Source organism: Diadema antillarum, unplaced genomic scaffold (genome assembly GCF_040938485.1).
Source record: "Diadema antillarum isolate AM-2024a unplaced genomic scaffold, OU_Dant_1.0 scf00000001, whole genome shotgun sequence".
Taxonomy (NCBI): Eukaryota; Metazoa; Echinodermata; class Echinoidea; order Diadematoida; family Diadematidae; genus Diadema; species Diadema antillarum.
The window spans coordinates 4,646,876-4,661,372 of NW_027270890.1; the positions used below are offsets into that span (position 1 = coordinate 4,646,876).

General features: G+C 36.9%; 1 protein-coding gene across 1 annotated transcript in view; it reads right to left on the bottom strand.

The window, feature by feature from the left end:
• The window catches only part of LOC139724028 (SID1 transmembrane family member 1-like), a 130,017-nt gene that overhangs the window by 105,376 nt on the left and 10,144 nt on the right, over positions 1-14,497 (bottom strand). Inside the window, exons 2-8 of the mRNA XM_071635264.1 lie at positions 7,780-7,901; positions 6,766-6,927; positions 6,170-6,215; positions 5,082-5,180; positions 3,658-3,744; positions 2,753-2,855; positions 1,824-1,892 (exon numbers count right to left, since the gene is read on the bottom strand). Coding sequence (XP_071491365.1) covers positions 1,824-1,892; positions 2,753-2,855; positions 3,658-3,744; positions 5,082-5,180; positions 6,170-6,215; positions 6,766-6,927; positions 7,780-7,901 — 688 coding nt within the window. The remainder of the gene's footprint in view (positions 1-1,823; positions 1,893-2,752; positions 2,856-3,657; positions 3,745-5,081; positions 5,181-6,169; positions 6,216-6,765; positions 6,928-7,779; positions 7,902-14,497) is intronic.

The following is a 14,497-nucleotide window of genomic DNA, read 5'->3' on the forward strand; positions in this document are numbered from 1 at the left end:
CAATTTAGGGCTATCATGATTTCAAAACACACCATACCTCGTTCTTCTGGAGTACCAAGCGCCCTGCCAAGTCTCTTTTGCCTGAAAACAAAATGCCAATAAAATCAATCAACTAAACACGTAATAACATCCACGAATTATAAACCAGGTATATGGTAACATCGGACCGAGAATAATTCCTTTTTGTTAGTGAAGACTTCAGTTGAGAAGGGAGCTTGCTCCAAAGTTTTGAAGCACTAGAGAAAGCTGCATCACCAGCTAGTTTGATGTTCTATGGTTGCATGAAAATCACTGACATTAATAGACAAGTGTATCTTGAATGAAAAATGGTGCACAAGACACAAATCATTGTAGTATAATGCTCTGTAGCTGAGCACTTGAAGACCAGTAGGAGTTTGAATGAGATTCTAACACATGTATCACCATCATCGGCAAAATGTAATTTGTCACATAGCTCTCTAAACCATCACACATGATAGGTTTAGCACTTGAGTCGATGAATGAACTCTGCCATACATAGATTTGAAGTTGTGAGTAGAAGAAAGCTGGCAAGCTGCCAACAAAACAAGCCATCACATCAACTGATACACTGTTAAGTCCACCATGATTGCAGCAGTTTGGAACATGTGACAACTTCAACGTATCCGCTTATATTGAAAGCCTCAACACATTACACTCTTGGGTGAATCACTAGATCATTTAAATTGAACTAATAGTAAATATTGCCACTGAGTTGAAATCTTTTACATAAAATCAAATGTATGTGAAATACACATTGTTTGCTTACAGATGTGTCTGAGATGGGTCTTTCTCTGATGTACATTAAACAGAGCAGTGGAGGGATCTAAAACGGTATAGATCCTGTAAATTCATTTGTAATACTTAAGTGTATATGAAGTAAGCTTAACACCTGTCATCATAGCAATCAAAAACACATCCCTCTGATTCTTTGGTGTTGGTAATAAACTTGCCTGATATTGTAGCCAGCCAGAATGAATCCAGTCAAAATGTAGATAGCCAGAATGACAGCAAAGGTCACTACAATGGGCTTCCAGTAGTCACCAACTAAACAGAGATACATAAAATAAATTAAAACAATCCAAATGTTTGATATCTTGGGTCTAATGGTTGATGATATACACGATGCAATCTATTTCTGCCGGGCCTCACTTCACATCATTGGTAAGACTGTATTACTTTCCTTCTTTCCAGTAGTCTTTTCTGTCCGTCAATGGAAATGTCTATAAATTCTATTTTCTTGAGGTTTTATTGAACAAAAGTTCACTCCAAAGAGAATTAGCTTAAAATGAATAAAAAAATTAAATCAAAATGTGACAATGAGTGGAATAATGTCAGTTAAACCCTCTACCTAGACTTCTCCATCTCTGCACTCTTCTCACCTTAACCTGTTGAGAACAGGCTGATTTTGCTGCAACACGCATTTCCCATAGACATTTGCCATAGTATACTCGGGACTCATCTTCAATGAGAACACCTCCCTCCCTAAACTTCCCCATTACTAAATTTCCCCTCTAAAAAATTCCTCCCTCTCAAAATCTCCCTTCCTAAACTACCCTCTAACTACACTCTTCCCTCTCAAAACTTCCCCTCCCATAACACCTTGCTCCACCGTCTCTGCTCTTCCTGAATTCCACCACGTCTAAATTTTCCCTTCCGAAAGTCCCCCCCTCCCAAAACTCCTCCCTCCTGAAACTCCACCCTTCCTAAATTCTTCCCTTACTAAACTCCTGCCTCCCTGACATACTCCCTCCTTAATGTTCTCCCTCCCTAAACTCCTCCCTCCCTAAACTCTTTCTACTTACTCTCCAGAGTCCTCTCCACCCTGATAGTCACTGTCTTGGTTCTTGATGACTCAGTCTGATGGTGGTTAGCTTCAAGAAAACACAAATAAATAAACAAAACAAAGATTATTCTCACATGACGGGCCTTCAAATCAGCATACCATTTGGGTTTGTCTACTTGAGTCTTGTAGTCACTGTACTTGATTTTTAAGCAACATGAATTGAAAGCTGAAATTCCTTAATAATGATGACAAAAAGAATTGAGAAATACATGACAGATTTCTTACAAATGCCCAGGTGAGGTGAGGTGTGTAATTCAAACCCAAAGTTCACTTATAAGCACTCACTGTGAAGATTGCAAAACTGACTGTGTGCTGCACCAGTATGTAAAAATGACTTTAAGTTCATCATTAGCAATTTACCTACTATATGTTTTCCTACAGTGACATTTGAGTGAGTTCAATGAAAGGTAGATGGGCGAAAAAAGATTTTTTGGCATGCTTGGGGAAAGGTATGTCATAATTTCTTGAGTGGGTTAATTGCAAAATGATGTGTTTTTACTTTCAACTAACTTCCGAGTCAGTTCACTGAAAGTAAATTGTTTTCACATTTAACTTTGAGTGTTCAATGTAAGGTAAATTGGTTTCATACTGACTTTTGAGTAGCTTTAGTGCAAGGTGAAGTGGTTTTATTCTGACCTTTAAGTGGGCTTAATGCAGGTTAAATTAGTTTCACACTGATTTTGAGGAGGTGCAATGACAGGTAAACTGGTTTCACATTAACTTTTGAGTATGTTTAATGCAAGGTGGTTTCATACTGACCTTTGAGTATGTTTAATCCAAGGTAAACTGGTTTCATACTGACCATTAAGTATGCTCAATGCAAGGTAAACTGGTTTTATATTAACTTTTGAGTATGTTTAATGCAAGGTAAACTGGTTTCATACTAACCTTTGAGTGGGTTCAATGGCTTGTAGTTATTATCACACATCTCATCGTCAGGGTGAACGACAAGGATCACAACAAACTTGGCTGAGTCATGGAATCTGTCTCTCTATCAGACAGAAATACAATGAGAGGAAAAACAGTGAAAAAAAATGTTATAAAATTAGTGTCATCATTTAAATCTACGACTAAACCTTTATTACAGTTACAGAACTGCTCTGAATTGACAATAAATCCACATTAAGAATATCATATAAAATTCACAAGCAGTGAAAGATTGATGTGCAGTTGACTGAAGTCGTTTGTTTGTTTGTTTGTTTGTTTGTTTGTTTGGATTTTCTGTTTTGATTTTGTTTTGGTTACACATAAATGTAAGAAAGATTATAACACCGTATCAATCTAAACAAAAATATCAAAAAGGAACTGCTGAACTCCTGTCACAGATATCAACATAGTCTTACTGTAAAAGCTATTATTTTAATAAGGGTTTAATTTTTTCAAATTTTCAAAGTCACTATTAGTTCACAAATTCAACAACACGCCAAAATATTGCCACATGGTAGGAAATCAGTGCATTTACGAAAGCCTCAGCGTCAAATCACAAAGCAACATTACGCAAAATTTTCTGTGACCTCCTTATTTGCAAAAATATCTGTATGGATAAAGAACAGCTTTTACAGCATTACATCATGGGATTCAACAATGTACAATACTGAGCAAGAAATATTTATATGAAGAGGTTTTAACAGGTTCCTTTGTTTTTAATACATATAAACATAAAGGAGCTTTTGTGTCTGTGTTTGTTACGTCTCCACCACACACACACACAAAAAGATTTCATCATAAAAACACACAATATGCGACAGTAATCATGGAATGTTTAAAAAAACAAATTGTGTGTGTGAATTTACCGTGACAGTGATAGCTGCCTGTGTGTCCATAGTCTGAAAGATTCCCTCGTTGTAGCGGACTGTGGACACCGAGTCATAGACAGGACACTGGGGACAAAGAGAAATATTCTCTTATCAATAAAATTGATTCCTAGACTAGAGCAGGTCTTAGTCTGACTGGATGTGTCTTACTTACTTGACATACATACATGTATGAAGCAATTCAAAGCATCTCATATCACTCCTATAGAACCCCGTTTACAGTGCGAGGCTCGGCCGCGGCCGAGCCGCGGCCGTGCCCAGCCCTGCTTCAGTGTAAACGCGCAAAAGGCCAAATGCGAGGCCAAAATTTGCCTCGCATTTGGCCTCGCTCTGGAGGTGGTCTCGGCCGCGGCCAAGCCGCGGCCGAGCCCGGCCTTTTCTTGGTGTAAACGCAAACTGGGCCAAATGCGCGGCCAATTGCGCGGCCAATTTTAGTCTGGCTTCCAAACCCTCTGCCTGTATCTTTCGCTATTCAGGATATTAACCCCCTCAACGTCGAAAACTAGTATAGTTTAAGGTGGTTTTGTCCTGCAAAGGATTCTTTCCTTCAGCAAAGGCCTTTGCCTGAACGGCGACTTTGTCGCCACGGAATTCATTTGGCAAAGGGTCTGAAAACCAGACAATACCAAATTGCATTTGTTTGCAAGCAGAGCGCCACTACGACAAAATATTGAAAGGTTTGAATCAAAAGCACGGCCGAGCCCGGCAGTGTAAACGGACAAAATTGCGGGGCCTGGCCTCGCAATTGAGGCTGGGCTCAGCCGCGGCTCGGCCGCGGCTCGGCCCAGCCCCGCACTGTAAACGGGGTCTAACACTAAATTCCCTCTACCCTAACCTCACCCCTTACCAAAAAAAAAAGAGGAAAAATTATACTAGATAAAAACTGATATAAAAGATAATCACATAATTGCAATGAATGTTGAAATACAGAATTTGATTCACAATTATCAAAATGCACAAGATATAGACTGCTTCTCTTTCCACAAAAGAATTCATGTCTAATAGCAAAAAATAAAAAAATCAATGAATTCAGTGAGACAAATGGAGCAAATCTACTGGAGCAAAGTATAAAAAATAAAGTACAGTAAATGTGTTTAGTGAATTAGAACATATTGAACACAAGACACCGAGATTTCTCATGACATCCTATTAGAATACTAGTTCCATAGTCAACAAAATTTATCACATAAATCAAATGTACAAACCAAAGAAAACCTTCTGAAAATTGCTGAATGTGGCAAATTTCACATTATATGTTCATGAAACAATCTGATAAATTACTAACTAGTTGCTGGAGAAAGGGGACAAAAAACACACAGATCTACATTACTGCACCTTGTCATAATCAAACTTCATCTATTATAATATCATCCTGTGGGAGTTTAGACATCGAACAAACTCACCTTTGAATGCTGCACAGAGAAGTAGGCACAGATATCATCATCTGATTTAGCTGTCACTAGCACCATGTCTACTCCCTCTGGGAATTCATACTCATAATACTGATCAATGGAAAGATAAGGACAAACAAAAAGTCACTTACGTGTAGTCAGCTCATAAGTCAAATACTGAAAAAACTTTGCACAAACCAGAAAAGTGATAATTCTTGTCTTGGTACGATATACACTGTATCAGTCCAGAACATGAAATCTTCTCTATCTATGTTTAATACAACAAAGTTTGTTACTGTTTGTGAGATACTGTACACCTTGTTACATGAGGGTTTGTATCTAATTTTCATAAAATGGGTAAAAAAGTATATAGTATGCACCCTTGTATAAGTGACACACATCATTCACTGTCATCCAAAACTGTGTTACCTGAACTGCAGGAATATCTACATGATGTCAGTTGAGAATAGCATGAGAACTACTGTAAAAGTGAATATTTTCACGCAACTAATTTTTCACACTCGGCTGGGTAAGATGTGTTTTGTGTGATTTTAATTCCGCAGAATCACGGCATCAACTACTGGAACATAAGGCAAGCAAAAATATAAGCGTGTTTTTATTTTAACGCTAGCTTATTGTCACGCGAAATGTGCAAAAAATTTCAACACCATTGAAAATTTCCACTTTTACAGTAGGTCCTACACGATGAGTTCATGTAAACTCTCAATCTTACAATTCACAGGTCTGTAACAGCAGACCATGCAACATACAACACCACTGGTTCCTTCCTAGTTCTCACTAGGAACTCATCAAGAATCCACGGGAATCCACTTACCGGTATGTTGTTGTATTTCATTGGAAGGAAGAAATGAAAATATGTTGCTACAGTTCCTTTTTTTACCATCTGGGGGTGTTTCATCAATTTACTCAGTGCTGACAAGTTGTCAGTCTCTGACAATTACCACTGGATAGTAACAGTCAGTGACCAGAGCATCTCAGCCAATCAAAACCGAGGATTTTGCTAAAATTGTCAGGGACTTACTATTTGTTAGCAATGACTAAATTGATGAAACACCCCCCTGAAGTTATATGACACAAACCTGAGGAGTGGCTGGGTCACTGTGAAATGTCACACTCTGGTTTAATCTGGAAGATAGGGATACATGATGAAAAAATGGCATGATTTGATTAATATATCATCATCCCTCATACCAAAGGAGAGATTGAAAGAAAATGTGGACAATTATTGATGCTCATCACATCAACAATTGGTATGAAAGCCTTATGTAGTGTGTATGTATGCATTAAAAACACTGATAAAGGATACGTCACAGAATATATTGATTATCACAATTTGTGTAACACTTTATCACCAAACTTAAATCTAAGTCTGGCATTGGATCCACATAATACTAAATCCACTTGTGAGAAACATTTGGGAATACTATTTATTGTGACATGATTCAACAAGTTAGTTGTACATTTTAAATCATCTCACTAACAAATTTGCAGGATTTTTAGAGTGCACCTTCACAGATTTTGCCACTTACAGGCGACATTTGTTTTCAGTCTGTTGCAAAAATATAGAGCCTGTAAGTGTACAGATGCACAATATACACAGTTACTGCTGTGATATTGTAAATAGTGTTTATCCAGCAGAATATCTGAGACTGATAAGTAATTTGTATCAGCTTACTTGAGGTCGTATCCACTGACGAAGCTGGCGTTGAGGCTGAAGCTGAGGTTGGCGATAGAAGACGTACTGATGACAACATTAATTTCTTCCATATCAGCCAAAGTTCCGTTGGTTACAAAGTCATCTTGGCATAACGTGTGGCTGACATAGTGATATGTGTCTCTGAGTTCAGGAGAGAATCAAGAATAGAGCCATGACCGAATGAGGGTACCAGCCAATAAAGATCTATACCATTTTCATTTCTCACAGATTTCTACATTTTTCAGTACACAAATCCATGACAACTACTCATGACAAGTCACACTACACAAGACAGGGACCTTTTCATGACAAGTGAAGTTTAAAGGTTGTCAATAGTATTATTCATTGAACCTCAAACATTCTGAAGACAGAGGAAATATCACAATAAAGTAAACACAACCAGTACCACACTCTCTCCACAAAATATCATAACTTGATAGCCTCGTCAATACGTTGGCACGAAAGCCACTTTAATATCTTGGCATGGATTGTTGAAGATTACAGTGTACAATGTAGTCCCGAGTATACTTGGGCAGGTGCACAAGGGAAATGCATGCTATAGCAAAATCAGGGGGGTGTTTCATCAACGTTTGTCAGCGCTGACAACTGTCAGTGCTGACAATTTCAGCAAAATCCTTGGTTTTGATTGGCTGAGATGCTCTGGTCACTGACTGTTACTATGGTGATTCAAGTTGTCAGCGCTGACAAACATTGATGAAACACCCCCCCCCCCCCAGCTCATCCTCAACAGGTTAAAACAGACTGAGGAGAGCTGTCTTGAAAAAATTTGGTAAGTTTGTGTCCAAAGACTGTACTATCTTCGTAGCTTGAACATTCTGAAAGAATCTAAGCTTACAGTGTTTGAAATAAGTTTACTTTTAATATCCATGTGATTCAGGACTCACTGATTTATATGTAAGGCACTGTCCATGTGTTTCATGACTTACTGATTTGGTGCTATGTAAGGCAATGTCCATGTGATTCATGACTTACTGATTTGGTGCTATGTAAGGCACTGTCCATGACAGGACACTCCGAGGGCGCTTCACAACTAGCAGGATTGGAAAATCAGTCTCGGCGTTGGGACTGTAGAAGTGTATTCTCACAGCTTCAGCCTGGAGAAGGAATCAGCAACAGTTAAAAGAATGAATACTACATAATAATGTAAAAATTGGAGATTTGACTCTCACCATCATACAAAATGGAAATCAAGGCGATCAAATTGAGTGCTACACAGATAGATAAGAATATCCTACAGGGTTGAAAACCACTCTTCATTCATAACAACGTCATGTATTCTCCATGTATCGCATTCGTTATAGTCAACATTGTAAATATAAATCATGCTACACTGTATTAGGCAAAGCTTGACGACACTCACTATTTCTTTTGGTGGCCTGATCGGGCATTCAACAAAAGTATCTTTCCTTAAAAAATGGTGACCCAGGATCTATTTTTGCTGCTCCTGGACCACCGGGCCACTGGGCCACCGGGCCAACGGGCCAACGGGCCACCGGGACATGGGGCCACTGGGCCCCTGCTAATGTTGAGCCCTGCTACAGTACTACGCATCAAGTATGTATACGAAGGCATAACACTTGGCCTATAAAGATTTTGAGCCAAACACAGATAATCCTATATCATTATTGTAATTTAGTTTGTTTAGTTTGTTTAGTTTTTATCAGTTTTTTAGTTTTGTTGTTTATTTCATACAAACAATTGAACAGTCATTGTCAATGACTGTGTGTTCAGCCAAGAAGAAACAGTAGTACATAAAATCACAAATGTAGTTTATGTTTGACAGCTAAAGATTCAACATGCACAACAATTTTGCTTGTGAATTCTGCATCAGCATTGTATCCATTATGGAGGTACACACTACCAGAAAGAAAACATTCTAATATGTCTTTTTTTTTTCTGCAGCAATCTGCCGGATGTAGATATTAAAAGGTCACAGGTTCAATTCATCTATAGAACTGTCCATGAGATGACCCCTCTGAAGAAAATTTTGATCTGTTATGCAAGGACCTAAATTGTCAATTCCTATGGAGTAATGATTTCCTTGAAACTTCATAGAATGTGTGCTATGGAGCAATATTCTTCTCTTTAATACTGGCATCAGGGAATTTTATAAAATCCTTCCAGTCATGACAAATATGTTTTTTCCATAATGTTAAATTCCTGACATTCCGGAAAGAAAAGGTATTTAAAACAAACACCAACAGACAAACAAAGTTCTTGACACACAACTAATAACTGGCTGCCAAGTATGATCCTTGCATATCATTACATTTATGGATCTAAATCTGTCTTTGGATAAATTCTCTTTTGAAATAGGCACTGATTCACATGAATGCACAAAGTTGTGACTTTCGGGACACAGAATAAGATCAGAATAGGACCATGCTAAAACCATGAGCTAACCTTCACCTAAATAAGAACTGTTAGCAACATTCATATCAGGATAATTACCCCTCCCGCCCCCGGCTAAATACCTGTTAGTGATAGAGTAAGATTAAGGCTATGGTTACAGGTTTAGGGTTGGGTTAGGGTTAGGATTAGGATAAAGTTCAGGATTAGGACTACAGTCAGAGAAAGGGTCAGGGGTATTTGTCCTACAACCACACTTAGCATTAACATCGGATCTCAAAATGATTCTCTCTCATATAAAATATGGAACCCGAGTCAATTTCTCACTCATTAGTGCAAGACTTTGTACACTAGTCTGATGTTTAAACCATCTAATTCCAGTCAACAGCTTTAGGCTTTATTTGAAATGCTCTCATCATGCCAGTAACATGACTTGAATCATTAGAAATGATGACATCACAGTGCAGGTGATACTATGAAGTTATCAGTCAAGATGTGTGGAGCCCTCCTGGAGAGAGGAGACTGGCTTTGTGTCATGGCTCAGTAGTGCCTACCAAAGTACAGACAACTCAAGATATCTCTGATCTATTCAGGATATTACATCTATTGCTAAAATATATAGTAAAATAAATATTTTGCCCACATGTAGACTACTGGTAGAAAATATCTCAAACACTAGCAGAAATCACACAACGGCAAATATTTTAATCATCTCTCGATTGGCTGAAGTCCAATGTGAGGATTGGGATTAAACAGGGTATGCAAGGAGAGGCCTCATGGTCCAGTGATTTGCACACTTGACTGGTCTACCAAGGCGTGGCTTTAAAGGAAGACATTCTCCTATACAAGGTCCCTGATTATAATGACTCGCTGTTCAGTCTACCTGAAGGAGCTGGTTTATGAAAGTCAAGTTAGGGTTAGTAATAGTATGTCTTAGACTGGCTTCCATGGACCATTATCCTTAAGATAAAAATAACAAACTTAGAGGTAAACAAAGCTAGACTGCTTTCATGCTGCATGAGAAACACATTTCCTTGGTGTCTGTATTCATTCAAAAACATAATTTCATAATAAAAGAGACTTTTTATATTGCCAAACTGCAGGGTGTAATCCATTGTTTGGCACTGAAGTAAAGGACCAGGAAGGGTAAAATGCTCCAATGTGAGATGCTAGAATTATTTTCAAAAGCCAATTTGTACCATGTATGGTCAAAGGAGTCTCTCCTCCTTTTTGTACTCTTTATTCTTTTATTTTTATTTTATTTTTTTTTTTATTTTTTTTTGCTACAATGTACCCAGTTGTTTAGTAGATTCAGGGCACCCTCCTGGTAGATTACATCAATTGATTGTAGAGCAGGCTTCAGAGATGTGTGTCAGGCCCTTTGTGGGAACATTTGTGGGAGTGTGAAGTTTCTATAAACGTCCGACATATATATATATATTTTAAAGAATTGATATAAATGTTATAATGTTTGTTAGTGTTAAATATTATTGTTGATACTGGCACATTAATCTCATGGATGTTATTTGTGTTGTATGTTCAATGTGTACCTGCAATTATCTAAAGAGATAATTGACCTGGTTATGTATAAACATTATCTTGAATAAAGAAATGATTCAATCAAAAAAAATCCTTTTCCTCTTTCTTTTTTGGTCAACTGCCAGCACAAAAAGAGTACATTTAAACTGTAATGTCCCTTCTCATTTGCAGCAATACAGTATTAGCATCAACGCTTCTTTTTTAATTTCTTTGTAAAATTAAAGGTACTGTTTACCTTTGGGAGCAGTGATTTAAAAACTGTTCGAGATATCACATTTTATGCATATGTGTAGTTCAGTTGTAGGCCAAGTCCAAGATAAGGTCCCCTCAGAAGGCAAAATTTCATCTTTGCTCAATATTAACATGTTTGGTATCATTTTGAAGCTTACGAGTTGAAGTTTTGATTTCCGTGGAGGAAAAAATGATATTATGTAAATTTATGCAAATTTCAAGGGCTTCATTTGCATAAATGTGAAACACAGCGTTACGTATGGGACATTTATAAAAATTCATATTAATTCAAAGGAAAGCAAATGATATTTGATTAATATGTGGACATGAGAAGTTCATCACATAGTTTAACTTGGTATGAAAATTAAGGGATTATGCAAATGATTATGCAAATTAGCTCGTGTCCTATCATGAGCTGTCCCATACGTAACAAAATGACATCATTTTTTTAGGTTTTTTCTGAAATTGCTAAGGTTATTTTAATGCCCTTTTGGAAAGTTCTAATTTATTGTTTAGAGAAATTAAATACCAGAGAAAAAAGAAAAAAAAGTAAAAGAAATATTTTTTATTAGGCATTGAAATAATGTTACGTATGGGACAAATGCGTTACGCATGGGACATCCTCATACATATTGCATGTGAATGCATGTAGCTAGCTGGGAAGGTCTCTCAGTACACAAATGGTCAATCATCCTGAAGAAAGCATCCCAACATTGTAGCTACTTTTTGAGTTATAGACACTTGAAACAATACATGAACTTGACTGAACAATTTTCAGAAAGGGGGAGGGGAAAATGGCAAAATACACAATGAAAAGTCAGCATTAAAGGGATGGTATAGTTTTATGTAGAAATGGGGATTCAGTTTTCAACATTTAAAGAGATGATTGGAAACCAATTATATGAATTAGTTAAGAGCATAAAATCCTAAGACTAGAGGAATTCAAAGTTTATGTGATGGAGATCCAATTTGAAATGGTTGTGATATTCATATAGAAAAAAGATAAAAAGCAAAATGATTTTTTTTTTATTGTGATACACAAATTGTCCTTATTCAGTTTTCAGTAGTAGCCACAACAAAATTCATGGGTATACATACTGAGGTGTGACTCGAATCAATGAACTGACTGCTAGACAGACATCATATATCTACTCGATCACTGGGGTTCCACGCAGCAGGTATTGCTTATTTATTAAACTTAATATTTCTTGTGTTAAATTGTTTTTTATTGAAATTAAATGGCAAACTGCCCTTCATCAATGGAAGTATTAAAACACTTCAAACGATTCAATTTTTCAGTAGTAACTATCCTGATAAAAATAGGGCATACATACTCAGGTTGGTCATAAAAAATATAGAATATGATTGAATGTGATTATGATGGTAAATATCTGGGGAATATTGTTCCCTTGTCAATCTGGATCAGTATTTGAGTAATTTCAACTGATTCCACCTCAATAATTATGCAAAAATTTGTTTACAAATGGGTATTTTGCAAAATTATTTTGCAAAATACCCATAAACATGGTTCTGCACACACTAAACGAATGGGGGACAAAGGGCATGCATACCCAGGTTGGTCATAAAAATATAAAAATATGATTGAATATGATTATGATGGTGAATATTTGGGGAATATTGTTTCCTTGACAATCTGGATCAGTATTTGAGTAGTTTCAACTGATTTTACTTCAATAATTATGCAAAATACCCATAAATATGGTTCTTCACACACTAAATGAATGGGGGAGAAACTGTCCCATACGTAACTGTCCCATACGTAACACGTCATGTCTGTCTTTAATTAGAACCTGTAATCAGAGCTTTTTGCCTAATGACATGAAACTTTCCTGTGATAATCTTGAGTGTTGTGACTTTCATCACAGTGAGTTACAAGTTGTAGAATGATATACTTTCAGAGAGTTTTGAGGTTGAAAAAAAATGTTCAAAAAAACTAAATTTTTCTGGTCCCATACGTAACGGCACATATTTTCTCTTCTAGAATATAATTGTCAAGGATTTTTTTCTCCATATTTTACATGATTATACTTCTTCTAGATATCCATCACCATGATGAAGTTCAATTTGATCAAAGGCCATTAACACTATTTTTCAGGTCATAAAAGTCTCTGAATGTCCAATACGTAACGTGCGCGTTATCTTGGACTTGCCCTGTATCACAAAACATCCTACCATGTAAACATTTTGCAATAGAGCTTTGAATAATATAAGGAGATATCACTATTTTTCTCACTAAACCATGACTGTAGATGGTTTAGTCCAGAAATATTTCTATTATAATTTTTGTTCACATTTTGTATACTTATCAATACTTAACATTAATTACTGATTCAAACTTTAACATTGGTTGTTGTTTTTTTAATCCCTAACACTTTTTTAAAACTTTTTGAAGAACTAAAGCTTACTTTTTTGTTTCATCTGCAAATGGTAAATTGTGCCTTTAACCTGTAAGAATCAGACCTTTACATCTACAAGTGTAAAATGCAAATAAAAGATTTGTAGTAGATTTGTATAGTATGAATGCCCTCTTCATGCCATCCAAACTGGGTAAATGTATCCACTGCAGTTCTTGGATAGAGAAAAACTAAAAGTCCGTGAGATAAAGCACAAGCTTCATTAGTGACTTGGCTCCATTGTTCAGCACTCATCTAGATCATTTGTGATTTCCTAAATCACTTAGTAGATGTATCCACCTGCAGACTTAATTACACCAGTCTCGGTTAGAACCTGAATACCATCTACATAGCAGTCTGGGGGGCGTTTCATCAACGAGTTCGTCGGAGATTTCACCGACGAATTTGCTATCAGCCAATCAGACCATGGATTTCATTAGCTTTTAACAGTTGTCAGTGTAAATCCTTGCGTCTGATTGGCTGATAGCAAATTCGTCGGTGAAAACCTCCGACGAACTCGTTGATGAAACGCCCCCCTGGCCCCACCCTAACACACAAACCACACACACATACTAGACTTGAGCTGTGTGTAGCCTGAAATGCATGGCTGTAATGTGGCTGAGGAGAGAATGGATACCCAGCTAAAAATGATCTCGTCATTGATCTTCCACAAAGACCCTATGGGAAGGATCTCACAGAGGATTGATGGCATTAAGAGATCTAATCTGCTAGGCAATGGAGAACCATAGAGGCAAGGGATTACTGTGAAGTTCAAATCCCCCAGGAAGCAATGCACTTATTAAACACTCAAGAAATGTCACAAGCATAAACAAGTCAACCATAGAATATTTCCAGATTGAAATGCATCAAATCTATTTTGTATGGCTCATAAAAGTGAGATTATCAGGTCAGTGTGGTGCCTTGATGAGAAAAGGTAAAGTACACAAACTGTGATCACATCTAAAGAGGTTATAGAGAATTTGTTATCTTTTTTTTTTCTGGTGGTTTCATGGCTGGCCTGTTTCATCTCATTAGACTCAGAGACTCTTCAAATATTACTGTTACTTTTTTTTACATGTGTGCTTTTTATCTTTTCTTCATAATTTTATGTGTACTTATAGTTTTGGAACACAGCTTTGAAGACACCTAAAAAAATA